This window comes from Barbatula barbatula (genome assembly GCF_947034865.1).
Source record: "Barbatula barbatula genome assembly, chromosome: 5".
In the NCBI taxonomy this organism is placed as follows: Eukaryota; Metazoa; Chordata; class Actinopteri; order Cypriniformes; family Nemacheilidae; genus Barbatula; species Barbatula barbatula.
Window position 1 is genome coordinate 14,903,778 of NC_136769.1, and position 21,006 is coordinate 14,924,783.

Below are 21,006 nucleotides of genomic sequence, written 5' to 3' on the forward strand. Positions count from 1 at the left end.
GTCAGTCTGCTGCTAGTTTCATTTAAAAATGTAATGGCTGTTTTTATACATCCAATTTAATCGCAGAGAAAGATGAAATCCACGCCCACATTTTTTCTTATTAGAAATTCCATTTCACTCGGAAACAAGTCAAAATACGGAAGTAAAACGATTGAAACTTCCAGTTCACAAGGACTTTAAGCATCATTGGCTTTTAATTATTCAACCAAAAGTATTTTCTTCAGGTGTACACCATGTTTTTTGATTTTGATTTTGATTCAATTTATTGTCATTACACACATACAAGTACAGTGCAACGAAATGTATTCACATGTTATCACAGTCCCAAGTGAACATACTCAAGCTGTTTTAAGTGTCTCATAGTGGAATATGCAGCTTTTATGGATGGTTCTGCTGCTTTGGAAAAAGATGATAGAAGATCAACTGTTACCATATATCATAACAAAGCCTTCACTATCAGACATCTCATAAATGCGTACGTCTATTTAACATTGACCTAGCTTTGACCATATGCGGCTGTCACATTGTCTTATTGCGAGTCAAGTTATGATATTATTGAATGCAGAATTCTCCTTGCTAAAGTGCACATGTTGCGTATATAACTATACACACTTCCTCCTTTATAGCGTATCTCTTAAATGCTCTTATAATCTCTTGTGAATGTGGATCCATGTCCTAAGTTTATTCAGTAAAAAAACAAATGTGAGGGGTTTTGTGTAAAGAAGTTAGAGTACCAAACATGGCCATTATTTTGTGATGTGTAAGCATTCTGTAGACCCTGTTTGTTTGCCCTCAAAGGAATACCCGACTGACTTTGTCATTCTCAGAATAGCCATAATGAGAAAAGTGTGTGAAACGGTGTTCCCTTACACCCTATACTATATGTACATTCCAATAGATTTTAGTGTCGTTCCGCAGGGGTTCTTTCTCAAGCAGAATTATTTATGAGCCTCATGCATAATTCAACATATCCATGTCTCCTAGGTAACAGGATGAGGGCAAGGGCCGTGTCTCCAGCTCTGGCATTCAGGCAGGTAATTTTCTAACTCAGCAATCTGCTGTTGTCATGACTCCAGAGGCTTGGCTCTCGACACTAAAGCAACTGACACTGATCTCGCTATCCTCTGTCTGCGGACCCTTTACTTTTTGTTTCTTCACCCAGGTGCCTTTTTCGTTTTCAACAGTGTTTCTGTAGCTCAGCTTGCTGCATTCTTATTCTTTTCTACTTGACACTACTTTTGTTAGTTTATCATTCCCAGGTGAGATACGGGTGTTCATGAATCACACAAGCAGCTATCAGCCCGTGTTCATTTTTTATTTAAGCGCTGCTGGCTGAAATAGTTGACTTGATTTGAAGCCAGACCTGTAGCGCTCTCTATCCCCCCTCACTCTCTGTGATGTGTCCCTACTGGCCCATACCATCTCATCATCGAGTATAACATTAAGAGTTATTGCCTGCCCTGCAATAGAAGCAAATCACACACAAGAGCAGGCCAGAAATTAATGACTACTTCAACACATGCTCACATACACAATGTAATAAATTGCAGGGTTGCCACACTTATAATTTATGATGATTGTTTAAGAGATTATATTAATCGTTTCCTACAGGATTTCAATGAACTTGAAAATATCTAGTTTTTAATATGACCTGTATAAATATTTATTTTAAGTATTTTTAGTTTGAAACGAATAAAAGTGCCCTGACGCGTGTCCACACCAACACATTAGGAAACTTATCTATGCCAAGTTATTGAGAGTTTTTGTTCACAACGATACGCAATGAGCTACACTGAGATCTACAGCCGATTTCAAAATTAGTTTTGTGAATTTGCTATTTATAGGTGTTTAGGTCAAATTAAAATGTTAATTTTATTCTATGAACTACTAACAATATTTCTCCCAAATGTCAAATAAAAATATTGTTTCTATTTGCATTTATTTGCAGAAACTTTTAATTGGAGAAACAGGTCAGAATAACAGAAAGATTCTCTGTATTTGTGAAAACTCAACGAAAATCACAGTTTCATGTCTCTTCTCGTGCTGTCAGTCTTTCACATTGCTGTTGGGTGACTGTTAAAGACACCGGACTGGAATGACCACAATACATCTATAAATGCTGCTAAAATCATCTGGAATGGTAATTTAGAAATTAATATTTTTGGTCATAAGCCTTTAGGAATTATTTTTAAAGGGAATTATAGGCTTCTGTCATTCTGTCATGATTCTCGTGGTGAGACACGGAGAGAGGACCCAGGTGCAGACAGCGGGTAAGGGGTTAACAGATAATTTAATAAATAATAAAACAAAGACCCACGTGGGGGTAACATAACAAAACATGACAATATAATAACATGACAAGACTAAAACTAACTACACATAAATAAACTTTAAACATTAACACATGACTAGACTGACAAGAACTCACCACACAACCACAATGAACCAGCACAAGACAGAAGACACAAGGGCATTAAATAAGGGAGCAAATCAAGAGGGAGACAGGTGTAGGCATTAATCAATAACGAGGTAACAAGAGGATGGGAACAATGACGAGACCGGAGAGAGTATGGAAGGCCATAAGAACAATAATTGTCTCTCTCCACATTTAACATGAGGTTCTGTCATGATCCTGCCACTAAACCAAGAGAAACATGACATGATGCAGCAGAATCATGACATAAGCCTCTCCTAAAGGAGCAGCAACCTGATGCTCCTCAAGGCACAAACAAGACAAGACAGACTGTGACAATGGCAACAATACAACATGACAATACAATAAATCAAAACGGGCAAGCACAAGAGTCCAAGGGAAGGGGCACACAAGAGTCCAAAGGGAAGTCCAAACATGGGCAGACACGGACTGGGTAGCTCCGGCAGACATGAAAACACTAGCCGGCAGACATGAACAGGATGGCCGGCAGACACGAACACGATAGCCGGCAGACACGAACAGGAGAGCCGGCAGACACGAACAGGATGCACTGGGCTGGAATGGCCGCATACACCGGGCTGGAATGGCCGCATGCACCGGGCTGGAATGCCCGGCTCCGCCAAGCAGGAAAGCCCGGCTCAACCAGGCGGGAATGCCTGGTTCCGCCGGGCGGGAGTGCCCGGCTCCACCGGGCTGAAATGCCCGGCTGCACCGACCTGGATGCCCGGCTGCACCGACCTGGAATGCCCAGCTGCACCGACCTGGAATGCCCGGCTGGGGATCCTTGGTGGCCACAGGATTCCGGCGGCTTCGACCCTGGAGGGAAGACCGGCGGTCTCAACCCTGTAAGGCAGTCCGGCGGTCTCGGCCCTGAGCAGGAATCCCGCAGTCTCAACCCTGGTAGGGAGTCCGGCGGCCCCGACTCAGGAGGGAGTCCGGCGTTCTCGACCCAGGAAGGGAGTCCGGCAACCTCTAACCCTGGAGGGGAATCCGGCAGCCTCAACTGCTGCCACAACGATCCCTCTGTCTGCTGGGTCCGATTATGGCTGGTTCATTCTGTCATGATTCTCGTGGTGAGACACGGAGAGAGGACCCAGGTGCAGACGGCGGGTAAGGGGTTAACAGATAATTTAATAAATAATAAAACAAAGACCCACGTGGGGGTAACATAACAAAACATGACAATATAATAACATGACAAGACTAAAACTAACTACACATAAATAAACTTTAAACATTAACACATGACTAGACTGACAAGAACTCACCACACAACCACAATGAACCAGCACAAGACAGAAGACACAAGGGCATTAAATAAGGGAGCAAATCAAGAGGGAGACAGGTGTAGGCATTAATCAATAACTAGGTAACAAGAGGATGGGAACAATGACGAGACCGGAGAGAGTATGGAAGGCCATAAGAACAATAATTGTCTCTCTCCACATTTAACATGAGGTTCTGTCATGATCCTGCCACTAAACCAAGAGAAACATGACATGATGCAGCAGAATCATGACACATTCATTCACCCTTAAGTGTCAAACTATCATCAATTTAAAAAAATTAAGATTTTAATGACTTTATTATTTTATAAATTTTTCCTGACTTTCCCAGGTCTGAAAATCACAGCTACATTTCCATTCCAGTAAAATTCTGTGTAGATGCCGTACATCCAGAACTAGCAATCAATCCTATTGAATTCGTCAGACTATGTGTTTCCATCCTTTCTCTCTTTGCTTTGCTTTGCTTTCAACATACTCCTAAACTCTCTTTGCACCTCTTTCTCTCCATCATCCCACATTCACTAACACAAACATTCCCTCTATCAAACTTCTGTTCAGCCTGTCACCCTCATTATCACCATGGCAATCTGACAGCTGCCTGTACATGGAACAGTTTACACGCCTTATGTATTCATTTATTTCATACATTTTGCAATATTTCAACATCAGATTCTATATCTATCCTGCTTGTCAGAGATGCCTAGGGATATGTTGCTCCATATCTTTAAAAAAACTGACATTTTGACAGATGCTGTATATTCCTGACTAAAATAGTTTGGTATATGAATGTTATTGTTATGTTTTTCTTTGCCGTGGGAGTTCAACTCCATTTTCTGTTCTTTTTCTCAGATTCTCCTAGTGTCTCTTTATCGTTTCGGTTTTACTTGCATTCTGACCCGTACGCACACTGTTTACCTTGAAAACACCGGTATTTTAATGAGCGTTGTGAACACAGAATTTTATCATTCTCACAGTGCCACTAAGAGCAATGGAAAACCATTAAAGTCATCCCAAAACACTGTCAAAATAAAGGGATTCAATCATTTTTGATCAGAAAATGTATTTTTCCTCACTGAAACATGCACAAGCAATGCAATATGAATAGAACCCAATAGAAACCAAGTGACAAATTGTCTTGACATGCCATGCTGTAGACCGTCGCCTACGGTGGGGACAAAAGTGATTTATCACGTGAAACTTTACAGGGTCGTGCCAGATTAGCATACAGTGTTTCGATATAAGTGTGGTGTGGTTGTGCGGAACGTGTTACCTGCATTTTACGGAGCTGTGTGAGCTGTTTGCGCAGATCAGTGGCGTTTTGTTGCAGGTCGTGCATGTGAAGGTGCATCTGTATCCTGGAGACGGTTGAGGCCTGAGAACCCCCAGATGAAGGTGGAGGCATCAGAGCCAATGGAGCAGATGGAGTCAGAGCTATCAACCACAGCACAAGACAAAAAGAGTCAACACTCTGGGGTTGTACTGTCATTTAACTGTTGTCACTTACCCATCTGCATCTTTTACCCCGGTGTTGCTCAATCCAGCTACTGGAGATCCAACCAACTAACAAATTTTGTTAAACACACCAAGGCCAACTAGGGAAAAGTATCCTGCTTTGTGCCTGGTAGGCTGATATACTGTAGACCCAAACCTACTCCTAAAACCTTATTTAGTTCATCTTGAAACAATATGATCACCTAAGACCGATTTATAAGCATACAAACACAGGAGAGTGTTACAAAGTTGCGTAGCAGAAATACAGTACAATACTCATTCTTTATATCGTTTCCACCTTTCAGAATAATATTACAACTCATTGAAACTTTGTTATAGCACATTCGTAAATGTTTGACCAAAAGTATCTAAAATAAGTCAAAACTATGTTATATTTGAGCATATTCAAGCTACCATCCTTTGACTGGAATTTGCTAAATTGTTCAGACTTGACTTGACTTCTCTTTTATTTTATCATTCAGCTTGTTGAGGACTCAACCTGGGAAGACTTTTAAGATGTATTGATGAAGTTCTCAAATATTCAGGGCTCCTATTGGCTGTGTTTCCAAGTCATACATTGCAGAAACTTTGTCATCCATTTCAACGTTTTCGATTAAATAAGATTTTCGTCTTCTAATGAAAGTCTAGTATGACACTACATTAAAGTTCATCAGCCTCTGAGACACAAAGCCTTGTACCCTGTGTGTATCAGCAATCCTAAACCTTTGTATGCTGCATACTGTATTGTGTGCTTCCTACTTGTAAAGTTGTAAAGAGTAAAGTTGAACAAATTCTCATGAAGAAAAGTAGATCTCCAGGAGCCAGACTTGAAAACCCCTACAAGCATTCAAGTCTTGTTTTTAGACACAGAGGTTGCGTCCAAAACTGAAGGCAGCAGCTTTGCTGCCTCACTGCCAAGTCAGTCACAACAAGGTTCTATGTACACTAAATAGCACGATTTCAGTCACGCTTCCAAGGCACCTTAACATCCTGTCTATGATCTAAAATCAATTTAGATGTTCAGACATAATAAACCAAATATTTTGTGACTACTGTGCAGACAATTTGGTTTTAACTAAGAATTTACATTTACTTCAGGATACATCCATGCTGCCTTTAAACGTCAACCAGATCAAGGTATATCAGTAGACAGGATGTGATGCATGATGACCCTACCTCCATATACTACACATACTCTACAAAGGCAGCATTTTCAGATTTGGACGCAGCCAGACACACACTACTAACTCTTTCAAAACACAAAAAAAAGTGTTGTGACCTCCAGAGTCCATTCAGAAGTGAGCATGCTGTTAGTGTGTGGTACAGAGATAGCACCACTCTCCAGTCAGTTGTTTTTAAAGGGTGCACACTTGAAAACCAACACATTCTCTTCACACTTGAGTTTTTAATGTGCGAATTTGTCATCTTTAGGATTGAAAACAGACTGAGGGAGAGAATCATTTAAAGTACAGGCAAACCGTAGAAAGGAGAGACAGTAAAAAGCTTACAGGCATTAGAGAAGCACTGCTGTGAAAACAGACGCATACACTACATACACCGGGAAATAAAAGTCAATTCAGATTACATTTGATAGAGCAGAGACACTGTGTACCTTTCTTCTTCAGCCGGCCAGCTGTAACATATAATAAAGGCTGTCAACTTGTCCCAGTTTCTTATTAAAACTACCTAAAGAAATGTAATAAAGTACATATTCGGATGTTGGTTGCGACCTGTCTTCGATCAGATTCAAAGAGGTGTGACCAGGACTCATGGGGAACCTCTTCACTGAGGCATAAGTCAATAGACTCGACAAACTCCACTGTGGAGAACCTTCAAAAGCGAATCCAGCGAATCAAAAGTCTGAATTCAGCCTTTGAAGGGGCGGCCATTCAAAGGCTGTTCTCTGAGGACACCCGTCGCTAATTTACACGAGACCGTTTTCAAGTGAAAGCGCAAAACCATTTATTCGATTTGGCGGTCCGTTTACACGGAAACAGCGTTTTAGAGGACTGATAACGCAAACTTAAAACGAAACGGGTTTCAAAGTGCAAGTTTTTGAAAACCACGCCGTTCTCATTTCCGTGTAAACCCCGCAGTACGCAAGAATGAGAAAACGATATCGTGCACATGTGGTATGCACATGTACACCCAAACACAACAATGGCGGACTACATGGGTTTTTTGTGCTGCGCAATAGTTTGTTAATGCTTATCCAGCAAAGTGTAGATTTACTACACCAGTGCTATAACCACCAGCGGACACTAATTATTTATCTACAGCAAAATCTCTACACTCATTCACGGCGACGAAGAGTTTCTAAACGGCACTTTTGGATCAGACCCGGGAGGACGAGAAGATGGAAGGAAAATTTAAATGGAATGTCCAAACTTTTCGCCATCTTGTTTGTTTGTTTGTATATGTGCGCACGCTTCTCTTAACTATAAATAAGGAGAAATGCAGCGCTCTGTATTATATTGTCTCTTTAGCGACGGAAGTCTTCAAATTAAAAATGAAAAACTTTTCCGTTTTTCATCGTGTAAACGTGGCCTATGATCGATGTCAAAAGGACGAGAGGACTTGCAGGGGAAACAAGAGAAAAAGAATTTGAAACTATATCATATATATTACAGTCAAGTACTGAAGAGTACTCATAAAAACAATGAAGGGGATTTTTAGATTTTTGACAGGGAGGCACAAATAGTAAACACAACAAGGAGCAAGACGTGCTCGGATAAAAACAATTGTTTTGATGCATCATAAAGGAAACAGCCTGTTCTCAAATAATTAGAGATCATCAAAAAACTTTACTATGTGCCAGAGTCAATATAAATGTGTGCCATAACAACTCTGCTAGGTCTTATCAAATCTGACAAACGTTTTACTTCTTCGTGACTGCTCTTGACAAGCAGTAAGGCCATGTTCACATTTGACAATGGCGTTTTTTTTGTAAACAAAAGTGGTTACAAATAGCAGCCGGCAATGTACGGAGGCAGCTCAGAGACACAGAATTCCGTTAAGCTACCTATAAACAGAGAGCCTCTTTGCAATAACCAATCACATATTTAAAAACTACAAAACTAATTTCTCGATAGAAGTGCAATCAAGTTATTAATGTGAAAATTAAACTTAAATTAATACAAAACTGTGCTCCAACGGGCATTACATTTTTTAAGCTTGATACTTCTCGACCAGTCACCTTCCTCGTATGTTGTTATGGAAACGACAGGTCTCTGTCATTGGTCAGCTGTGAAAAAGCTAATTTTTTTACACTTCAAAATCTCTGAGCTGCGAAAAAGACACCACCGCTGGTGTTTAATAATTGATCAGGACTTTTGGAAACACGGTTTACAAGCAGCGTCAAAAAAGAAGTCAAATGTGAACATGGCCTAAGGATGCAGTTTTACTCACTTCCTGTGGCGGAGCAGTCGCTGGTGGATTCGGTCTTCTCGCTGGAAGAGAAAGGGAAGGGCCGTGAAAACTCCGCCCCCTGGTCCGGAGGGCAGCCCGCCATCATGCAGAGACGCAGCAGGCCGCATCTGAGGATCATACAGCCATGATACTACCACTGTACTACAGTACCTAACACTACGCTCAAACTATACTACACTACTTTCCACTACACTATACAACACTACTCTATCCTTCTTTATGCTACAGCAGTTTGGTATCTAGTACTACACTATTTAAGAGTATAATATCACACTGCCATTATTTTGCATTTAGACCAGTGTCTAAATTTACTTTATGCTAGCCAGTGTTGGGTAAACTTAGCTTATTTAAACATGTATAGCTAATGGCAAATATTTCTAAAATGTGAATGGATTTATTATATTTTTTATTTACATATACATGTATATTTATAACTCAGTGACTATGCAATCATTAGCTGTATTTTTACCATTTGTGACAAAAATTGTGTTTTTACAGAATATGAGATGAGTCTGTCTCCAAAATGTGGTTTTCTTTCACATATTTTCAATTTGGTGGATATACTGTGTGGAAACAATTATCCACATATGTGTCACCGCAGAGAAGACAAAAACATAAAGGGATAGTTCTTCTGAGGAAAATGAAGATAATTTAAAGAATGTTTGGTAACCAAACAACATTGGTCCCCTTTGACTATCAACACATGGAAACAAAACCACTGAGAGTGTTTTGTTGAATTAGGCCTGTACAATCTAACCTAACACTTCATCAACTCCACTGACTGCAATGAACTTGACTGGCAATGCACTACATAACTTTAATAACGCACTACAGTAATTTATACCAGTTTTACAATCCACAAAACTCCAATAACCGTCCTCCACCACACTCCACCATATTGAATATGAATGACCATACTGTAAATGTCCGACAACATCAAAGCATTAAAATGTAAGAACGAGACTCACGGCCATCACAGGACAACAGGAACAACACACAATCCCAAATGAAGCTTTCAGCAAGTAAAGACATTTATGCAAGCTCATGGATCACATATGAACAGCCAATGGCTGCAATGCAAATGGGGATGCGCATAACCACATCATTCAAGAAGTCGGCTAGTTGCTGGTTTGCTTAAACCACTAGTATTAACACGTTTACATACACGGAGTACAATTACATACTGTAAGACACATTTGTGCATTCAAAAATACATGTTTTTTAAAGACTAAATATTTTAACTACTTGATGTAGAGGTAGTTGTTTGAATGGCATACATTTTAAGATATCTTTTTAGAAATATACACAAAATCCTGATAAATCAGTTAAGAAACTAGTCATCAATTCTGACCCATCCCTATTTGCAGACATGAGAAAACATGTATTCTTGCATGACAGCAAAACGGGACCATTTTGACAACATTTTATTGTGTGAAATGGTTCACTGGATTGTATAAACACATACTTTATTGCTGTTGTGTGTCAAATGATTATGTGTCAATGACTGACACATCAAATAACAGCTGTCCATTCATATGAGTGAGATGGTTGTGATTCTTTGGTGGCTTTGTGAATGTGTAATGGGGTCTTACGTGCTGTCGCTGTCTGGTGCTCGAGTTAGGACGCTCTGAACCAGCCCGGTCAGACTGGCTATCTGCTTTTCCATTGCCTCCATACGATCCCTGCTAACAAGCGAAACGAAGAATGTTTAAAAGTAGAGTAGACGAGCGGTCAAGGGCACTTTTTCTTTCTCAGCCTGTAGGCACACACTCATGAACTTAATGTTAATGTTACACAATGTACAAATGGGACACATTCCTTTATACAGTATGTACATGCTCACTATTACCAGTGCTTACCGTGAATCTGTCTCGCCCCCAGAGAGTGGCGACCCAAATCCAGGTCCCTTACTTCCATCTCCTATGGGTTCAGAGCTGGAGCTGGGTCTGGACTTCGGGCTCTCCACAAACACAGACGAAGAAGCGGAGTCCTTACGGAAGGTTTGTCTCACAGGAGACCCTCGGCTCGGAGACCCGGTGAACAAATCCCTGTCACGTAACTGCACGTCAGGAATCTTCTGCGGGGATGATGGTGGCAAACGAAAGCCCATGCTGAGTGTAGAGCTGTTGCCGTAAGTATCGGAGTACAGAGAACCTCCAGGTTTATACAGGGAGTCCTCAAGGTCTCCCTGCAGCCCTGCTGCCGAGTATGTGCTGAGGGACCTCACCGAGCCCCTGCGGTACAGCCCACCCGACACTGGAAAACCAAAGGGGTCGGCGATGGTAGCTAGGGACTGAGTGGATGCCATGCTAAGCCGACCCTCATGCACCAAGCTGTATGGGTCAGCATACAGCCCCTCGTTCTTCAAGAGAACCATGTTCTTACCAGACATCTCTTCATCAGGTTTGACATCACGCCTCTCCAGTATGGCGGAGGAGGAGGTTGTGAGGCCTTGAGCTTGTCCGTGAGATGGTGATGGGTGGTGGGACGGATGCTGAGGGCCCTGAGGGTGACCCTGACCAGCAAATGAAGGGGGGCGGCCTCCGCTGTAGGATAGGCGAGAGCGGGAAGGGGATCCGGAGGAGGCAGAGGCAGTGGAAGAGGGCAGGGTGTTGAGACGACGGGTAGGGGATGAGTCTCGGGAGCTGTAAACCATCTCCCTCTAAAATCAAAAATACAGAAAACACATCACACTGAGCAAGTTCATGAATGTCTTAAGAGAGAAACGAGGCTGAAAACATGGAAGGAAAGCTGATTGTATCAACCACTTTTGATAAAGTGCGCTAATCAATAAAATTAAGTACATTTTATGTTTTAAGGGATTATATGCATATTTCGTCAAGCACGACAGACAATAGCCAAACTGACACCTAAAATAAATAAAATTTAATATATCAAATATTTCTATACATTTTGATTCATACAATTTTACATAAAATGTAAAGATTTTATTTAATCTATATTTAATTTACCAATAAACCTATAATGACAAAAAGACATAACTTTAAACCCAAAACATTTTGATTCAAATTGTCCTACCAAAAATTTTTAAATCTGTTGCTAGCCATTAAAGTGATAGTTCACCTAAAAATTTTAATCCTGTCATAATTTACTCATCCTTTCATCATTTCAAACCTGTATGACTTCCTTCCGCAGAACACAAAAGAAGATCTTTTAAAAAGTTTTGTTAACTGGCCCCTATTCACTTGCAATGGTTTTGTGACTATGCAATAGAAGTGAATGGGGTCCAGTGCTGTCATCTTATGTGCCATAAAGTCTGAAATGACAAGAGGGTGAGTAAATGAAAACAGAATTTTTGTTTTTGGGTGAACTATCACTTTACGGCTCAATAACAGCAGAAGTGAAAACGACTCCACAGCGGTTTAGCGAGAAACCAAGAATGGAGCTCTAGACTCATTGTCCTCATTCCCTCTTTTCTCCCTCACTCTTTCTTTTCATGGGTCTGTAATACAACTCTGGGGAACTCCATAAACATATTCACTCTTTTCGTCCAGCACAACTAAAGCTACTGGCATATCATTGGATCACATGACACTATTATTCAGATTCTACCGCCACTTGTGAGCACACATACTTTACTTTTTAACAATGGGCAGAGCAAGACAGTTTAAACTTCATTCATGTTACATTGCCTGCTTTGTTGCCTCTCTGAATCTCACTGTTGGACCTCTTATTTCCTGCTTCCTGCATATTATTTCATAAATTTCAAATCTATACTGGCATTTAAGTCTTACATTTCTTTATTTATCTTGGGGCTATCATCTTCTTTATTTCACTTTTTTCATCTCTGCTCAGTTTTACGAGAGAAGTCAAATGTGCTGAAGAAATACGAACGTTGGCGTATGAACCTGTATATACAGACTTTTGTCCGGGTCTTACAATGCAAAAAATGTAGGTTTGGCTATTATAGAACCTGACACGTAGACACAAACAGAAAAAAACCTACAACATGTACTGTATAATGTCGTTTTAGCCCTGCAGCTTTGGATTCGATAAGGTTAGCCCTACGCTTTTGTTGTCAAAACTAAACTTCAGGTACACATCCACAAAGAATGGAGACCCCGCAGATTATTTATTTTTAACAACAAGCTAAAGAAGCAAAATTACATTAGCTAGCAAATTAAAAGTATATCTAGCCATTATTATTTTGAGTTACCAGAAGAACCAATTGGCCTAAATTAAATGCGACAGTTGACCGGTTCAACACATTGTTTATTTAATAAAATAAATGTATAATAAAATTTAACAAATTGCATACTTAATGCAATTATTATAAAATAAAATATCAATATAAATGAATGTTCATATAAATAGCCAGACCAATCAACAAACACAGACCAGAAGTTAATGTGGTGCATGCATCCGATGACACCATCTGTACCAACATCTTTGTTTCCATCCAGTTTTTCATGAATAATTGAGAGATTTTACAGTTTCAAAAAAAGCTATTAAATTAAAAGTGGTTAATGTGCAATTATCTTCACTGCAGATAGTAACTTCGCCACCGTTTTGATTTTACTCAAAAAAATTGGTAGCAATTAGACTTGAGTTTTCAATTTTAGTGTGTTTAGATTTTTCATTGTCAACTGTTTTTCAGAGCTTTTCTAAACAGTGAAACGCAGCAAACACACAATACAAAACAGCAAAAACAACAAAACACACATACGGCACACTAAGAGACAATAAACAGAATCATTTAAAGACATCCACTGACTCATGTCTAATGCTGAAGGAGTTGGTTTGACACTCTCAGAGGTGTAAATGGTAAAGACGTCACACACAAAAGCTGAACATTTGATGAACAGAGTGATGCAACGCAATCACATTTCAAAGTCAAACCACATCAAGCTCCTCTGGTAACACAAGCCTCAGAGTCCCTGAGTGATATGGGAAAAAAGCGTGCATAATTCAAAAACATCCAAGTTCAAGAACATCGACATCTGAAAGACATCGCTCACCGGATCAAACGATGCCAGTTTTAAGGGGTTCGTCCCTTTAAATTTAAAATACTCAAAAGAAGGCAGTGACGCTGAATTCAAGGTTAGGTTAGGGACTTTAATGGTGCCTTATGCTGGTAAGTAAACTATAAATTCTTTTTATTATGACAACATTGTTTAAATATGGATCATGCCTTGGTGGATTCTTTACCCTTAAGCCCACGCTGGGACAGCAAGAATTGTGGTTTACAATGACAAACCGACTGAAGTTATTAAATGCAGCGAGGAACGCTCACCCTGAGGTCTCCGTTGGCCAGATGTGTAGCAGGGTAGGAGGCGTAGATGGGCTCTTTGCGGTATATTTTAATGATGCTCCTGTCCTGTATATCCCTCACGTCCTCTAGCTCATAGAAGACGTTTCTTGCTTCGTCTTTGATCAAGATGGCCGTGTTGGGCGACTTCAGCATTCCCGCCGTCAGCTTCTGGGGGAACATGTGCACGATGAGCGCATGCAAGGTCTCCAAACTGTTGAGCTCGTGAGTGATGTGAACACGCCTGGTCTCATCTCCAAACTGTAGGAAGAGGACACCTGAGGAGAGAGAGAAAGAAAGAGCGAGAGGTATGAAGTTGTTGTCTCGGTTGTTTTACTGTCATAAGTTTCTGCTGGTGGTCCTGAGCCACCTGCTGAATGACCATTAATCTTCTTCTGCATAGCAGCTCAAAGATCACTTTCATTGTTATATGGTTACCAACCAAACTTTAACAAAAATATTGCAAAATCAGTGCCAAGATATATTTTGCTTCATGGTAACCATGACTGAAAATCAAAAGTGGGCAAGACAAAGGTCACCGAATCACAGTTCATTTTACTGCTGTAATTAACACAATGCTATTTATGTCTTGTCAACAGCCAGAAAACAGTTTGTGGCAAAGCAAAATGTCATCTCCCACAATAGCAATAAGATAAACCTCTTACAGGCGTGGGATTACATGTGGTAATTGAAATAATCGAATAACTGAGATACAGGCTAATGTATATTAGACTAACGGAGGATGCTTTTAAATTGAATTGTATTTATACCACAGATGAAAATAACTTTGAGGAAAATAATTATGGAGCGATTTTAGTCTCATTAATTATTCACACGTAAAACAAGATACACACATGCGTAAACAGTTTCGCATGCATAAAACCTAATTTACGTGCACATAGTATATATTTACATTTACGAAAAGCAATTCACGTGCGTAAAACAAAACTAGTTTCTCATAAAGTACGTTTCGCAAACATACAACTGCGCACAAAACCTTCGAAAAGTTAATGTGAAATTACGATATGTGTTTATGTGGTTGCCAATCCAAAATAATAGAGTTGTTACATGAACATATAGGATTTTGGTTACATGTGGAATATAGTAATTTTATCGACTGCAAATCTTCAGTTTCCTCCCATTTTGCGATTCATTGCTGTATGGCATGTCTATTTACCTTACCGTGTTTCTATCTGAGGTCAGTAGTATTGTCAAAGACGGTTTGTGTCGTTTTTATTAAAATCTGATAATACTAGATAACTTTAAATGTAGTAAGTTATTAGTATGTGTCTATATAGGCTAATATATCTTTCCATTTAATCTAAATTAGTAAAATAATCCCTTCAATGGCGTTTACAGAAGCGAATAAGGAACATAACACGTATGTCTAACTAGACTATATTAATTTACATGAAGAAAGAACTACAAAGTCAGGGGAAACATTACAGTATTTCAAACTGACTTGACAGAACGCATTGTAAAATGAGACCAGGTGGACAGCAGCGAAGTAAATTGAGTAATGTATTTTATTTAAAAGTAAAAAAATATAATAAATTGTACCCACGAAGCTGCGCAAGCGTGGAAAAGATCGTAATGTGATTAACGTGCGGTGAGGGTGATGCGTCATTTCCGTTGTATTTGAGCCAAACTGCACTAAAGTTGCGCAGAGCCGTTTTCCTTGAGTCCTGCACCCTCAGTGGGTTGTGATTGGTTGAATGGTAAGCTTGAATCTGATTGGCTAAAGAGTACGACAACCCAAGTGGTGGGGTTGCGTTGCCAGGAGAGTCTCAAAAAACACACACACACGTCCAAAGCGATTCACACGTGTGTGACGATTTGTACATTCGCATAACAAGACAAACGCGTACATTTTAACTTTTCGAAAGTTTTGTGCAGTTGGATGTTTGCGAAACTACTACTAGTTTTGTTTTACGCACGTGAATTGCTTTTCCTAAATGTAAATATATACTATGTGCACGTAAATTAGGTTTTATGCATGCGAAACTGTTTACGCATGTGTGTATCTTGTTTTACGCGTGAATAATTAATGAGACTAAAATCGCTCCATAAATAATTGACTTGTTTTGTGTAATGGATACTTAATTTCTGGTTAAACCTCAGAGTACATTTTTGCATGACATGTGGGACCTACTGCAAATTACTGTTTGCATTTCAACAAAGCTTTTTGATTCCCATTTGTGCCCTGAAACTGTTGCAATTCCTCGAAAGGCTAAAGCGAAAACAGTGTTTTGTGCTCACACATCAGATTAAAATTGTCAAACTAAAGGCAAAATAATTTGTTAATTAGAGTTTATTTAAATGAGTCAGACTAACAGTTTAGTTTAATAAAATAACTTTAATTGAATTACAACAGGCTTAGAGTGAACTTGAAAATTGGGGTTGACTCAGGTCCGTGAACTTTTTTTTTTTATAGACTCTCCATGACTTTATATTGTATGACAGAAGCAGAGAATTGAAAAATCCCAGCAGAATCACCATGTGTGAATATGCATGCTTTAGACAACTTTGTGAAATGTAAACACTGGTCCAGAAACCCTTCCAGTTTCATTCTTTTTATATTCTCACATTCATTAAATGTTAATATAATAAACCTGGAGGTTCTCTGAACTCGAATGTATACGATGTCTCCGCCACCAGGCCTACGCTCGGCAGTGCTTTCGTTTGCTGCCATCCTTCTTGCAGAAGATATTCATTCAACATTTTGATTCTGTTATAAATGTATTTTGTTCAAACATTTGTGTAGTGTAAAAAACTGAAACAGGAAGTTCTTCTGGACCAGCATTGGATCAGCATTGTCTTTCAAAGTGGTCTGTAACTGCATCAAAACTCAGTAGTAAACATATTGAGCTTTTGTTTTTTGTTTATTACCTGGAGACCGAAGTTTGTTCTGGCTTGCCGAGCGGGACAGGGGAAGGCTCTGACGGAAGCGATTCATGCGGTTGAAGCCCATTGGCATGTCGGCTTCTGACATGGTCTCCAGAGACTCGGCAGAGGCGTAGGACAGTTTAGACGCCTGGTCTGCCAAACCTGATTGTGTGGACTGGGAATGACGTGGACTGCGGCTCTATAAGAGAAAAATATCGAGAGACTTTTATTGTGTTAAAGACATTATATACACGTTATACACATTGTTTCTAAATGAAACTGTTAAAAAGATCTAAAATCTCTAGTTGCTTTAATCACAGTCAATGGTGACAATACTTTTACATGGGCGCTACCTTGACATTGTTAGCTTTATTCTCTACTAGCTGACCTACTGTACATAAAATACAAGCAAAAGAAAGCTTTCTCCAATTTTTTTCTCTCCTCATGCACAGATCAGATTATTGTAATATACAGTATAGATATACTGTATATATATAAATATATATATATATAAATATAATATGAATATAAGAGATTAGCTCAGGATAGCTCAGGGGTTGTCACTTTATTATTAGAAGATTATTATTAACATAATTCAATTTCTTACTCAATGATTTTACAACATTCTATTGTCCCAACATTATTATTTTTTTAAGGCGCAAAGAACAGAGGCCAACAACCATCATTTCCACCTGCACAAAGCAAAGCGGATAAAAAACCTGCTCCTGTGTGTGCAAACATGCAATGGCAGGACAATCACACGATAGACAAATAAGTCTCTGTGGACGTACAGTATCTGACACGCTAACAATGACATGGAATGCACATTCTCTTGTTCTCTAGTTCGATATCAAAGTAAATATGGTCACTGTGAAAATGCAGAAGTGTGAAACTGTTGTCAGATCGGTCTATCACATTGCTGGGGTTGTTTTGTAGTATTTAATGAAGGTGGTTCACACAACCTCATGGTGAGCTTCACAACTCTGACACAACTGTAATGAGCTCTTGGGGTGAACTGGGAAAACCAGGCTGGTTTGTGCATCACCATACATCATATCAATTCTTCTTTTAAAGCAGAAAAAGGGCCTCACCAGGATCTCCTCCAGATCTCACACATAACAACAAAAGTCAAACAAAAGTTTAGCTAAAATATACATTTTCGCAGCAGCATTTTTTAATTGTGACCATCGTAGCACTGTTTACACACAAAGGAAAAGCGCAGACACATGCACACGTAAATCCTGAAACAGTGCTGTGGCCTTCTTTTCAGACACTGTCTGAAGGGCCTGAGTTGAGCTGATGGATGACCACCTTGTGTAACTATAATGGGGTCATTTATCCACAACAGTGACCAGTCTGGATGACACAACTACACGTGTAGCACGTGTATACACATATAAAAGAAAAACAAAGAGTCTACATAAAAGGCACGTCACTTCAGAATGACTCCTTCAGAATTCCTCTGCTAAAACTTTATGGACTGCTCAGATCGCTCATGTAATGAAGAGACATCTCTCTCTCTCTCACTCACTTTCGCTAATGCACTTTCAAACGGCTTTTTGTCAAATGCTGTAAACACGCGAGCGCTCACTCTCCATTCAGATTGGAATTCAAGTCAATAAACGTGTCAGTGTGTGTGTCACATTACCTGCCTAAAGTGCCTGTATTTTCTGAATAACACGGAGTCGGGATGCCTGTAGACTTCACTGCCCTCAATGGGTAATAAATCTCCACCTTCACCACACAAAAACAGACCCACACACACAAACACACACTTCTAATCTGTTCCAACAGCAGGGAGGAGGATAACCTTATTGCCAAAATACATCTGAATAAATGAAATTGAGGTCACCATCTGATAGAACCATAGTGTGTAATGTCCATTATAATAAACACACACTGACACACAAATGCAAATGAAAAAAATCCACTATAAAATAAAAATAAAGTAAATATCAAGTTTAGTCTCAAAACTGGGGATTCACGATAAATGATCAGCCATATCGGTATCGGCCGATAAATGTTCATTTTTAATGTTATCTGCCGATAATAAAACTATATATTATAGCCGCTTAATCATAAATCATTCCTCTGTGTAAACTGCTCACAGTTAAATTACTATACAGTACTGTCTTTCTGTCGTGATCATTCTCTTACTGCTATAAGCAATACATTGTTGATGAAGATACAGTATTTATGAATGTGTAAATTATAGGAAGAAAAGAATATTGTTTGAATCAGATTGCTGTCGGAGTTCTTTCTGTCTTGAGACCTGTTAAACTTATGGCTATTAAGATTATTTTCTGGGTTGTGCGGGGAGAATATCTATAATTAGTTTGTTGAATAAAAAATATACCAGAGTAGTTTGAAGGTTAAATAATCTTTAACAAGTATAAAGTAGGCTTGGTACATGATTTCCAGGGGGGGAAGGAGAACTTACGGTTTCCTTGTTTTCTGCAGTACATTTTTTCATATAAAAGCAGTTGTCCACTTTTTGCCGTTTGTTTCAGTCATAGGAAATGTTATATTAATATACTGTATATCGGCCAATTTGTCGGTTATCGGCTTCCAATATTAAAGAGTCATCGGTTATCGTCATCTGACAAAATTTATATATCAGTGCATCCCTATTCAAAACATAATGTTTATAAATAATATAATGCTCAGAGATTGCTCTTTGATGAGACCTCAGGTGATTCATTAGTTGACTTGTTCAGAGTGATGGTTGTAAATGGATTTGGCTTTGCTGCCCATAACAAAGCAGCATGAGCTGAAGTCATGACAGAAGCTCTATGATCTCCCCACACGTTAAGGCACATCATCTCTTCATTAAAGAGAATCATTGCAGGAGGATTAGTGCTTAATGAATGATCTAGATATTGCACATAAAGGTGGATTTGAGGTTGCGAAAGAATTTGCTGGAAGAACTCTCATGGGAATGAGGTGAGAATACTTAATATGACTAACAGCATTCAAAGAACTCCTTGTAATTTCCTTTAGAACCTCACTTTAGATATCAACTTATTTGAAGAAGTTTCTCCACAAATTGATCAGGATAATAAATCTATTCAGAAACTGTATAATATTAAAAATAATATTAAAGTCCACATGAAATAAAAAATAACAGTTCTAAGTTTTTAATGTAATATTGCAAATATTCTTACAAATGTTTGATCTTTGCAGATCTTTATTTCCTTTAAATTCATGTGTCCCTCATAATCTTCAATTAAAAACTGCTAAACATGTCTCACTCTGGGGGTGGGACTATACTGACTGTCCAATGACCAGGCTCTCAACTTCCAATGATCCAGAGCCATTGAGAGAGAGAGAGTTGCGCCAACAGAAGTTTAAAATTTTCGCATGCGAAGTGATTCACAGAGCCTTCAGATAGTTCCAGGAAGGTATGTTTTGTCTTTAAATGCTTTATTTCTTTCATTTTGTATTCATTTAATTACTCCTCTCAATTCCCAACGCCTTGGAAGCTAGTATTTTTGGAAACGATCCCCAGCCCTAAAACATTTCTTCAAAAGAAAACACAACCACAACTTCCATTTCATGCTCACTTTAAGATATTTTATTTATGAATTTATCTTCATATTAGTATAAATGAAAGAGGTGTGTCCTGAATACAGAGTGAGTTGATAATGCATGAAATAATTCAACTAAAGGTATTAAGTATTATAAAGATAGAAAATTAAAGATAGACAAGAACACCGAGAGGTGGACAGAAAGATAGATAAAAAGAGAGAGAAAATTATCACACTTGACAATAATGTCTCTCTCTCTCCCTTGCTATTGTTTGCTACAGGCTGGTGAAGGCATAGATGAAATTGCTCTGGCAAATTGCAGTAGATTGTTGGTCTATTCATTCTTGTGCTGAGTGAAGCAGAGAAAGCAGCAAAATGGTAAGCTGGTAGGTGGCCATAAAATGGCGGCATTCACTGCACTTATCATTGGGGACTAATAACAATGATAAATGTTCAAATAATAAGGACCGAGTAAGAAAAGAGTGAAAATTGGTGAGCTCACCACACCTTTACTCTCTGCTGGAGGACAAGCTGTTAGCCCTGTCTTCTAAAATACAGAAAAAATGTGGCATTGTGTAAAGGTTCACTTTGTAGTTTCTGTTCATGTTACACTTACTGGTAAGGCAGTGGTTTTGGGTACTTGTATCGAATGTGACAAGGCATCACAAACAAACAAAAGTTGTC

At 39.1% G+C, this 21,006-nt stretch overlaps 1 protein-coding gene across 1 annotated transcript in view; it reads right to left on the reverse strand.

Moving 5' to 3' along the window:
• srcin1a (SRC kinase signaling inhibitor 1a) overlaps nt 1-21,006 on the reverse strand; it is a gene marked incomplete at both ends in the record, with an annotated part of 46,680 nt that overhangs the window by 10,582 nt on the left and 15,092 nt on the right. The window contains 6 exons of the mRNA XM_079456483.1: nt 4,991-5,151; nt 8,620-8,660; nt 10,233-10,325; nt 10,500-11,302; nt 13,895-14,187; nt 16,799-16,994. Of these exons, the coding sequence (XP_079312609.1) occupies nt 4,991-5,151; nt 8,620-8,660; nt 10,233-10,325; nt 10,500-11,302; nt 13,895-14,187; nt 16,799-16,994 (1,587 nt within the window). The remainder of the gene's footprint in view (nt 1-4,990; nt 5,152-8,619; nt 8,661-10,232; nt 10,326-10,499; nt 11,303-13,894; nt 14,188-16,798; nt 16,995-21,006) is intronic.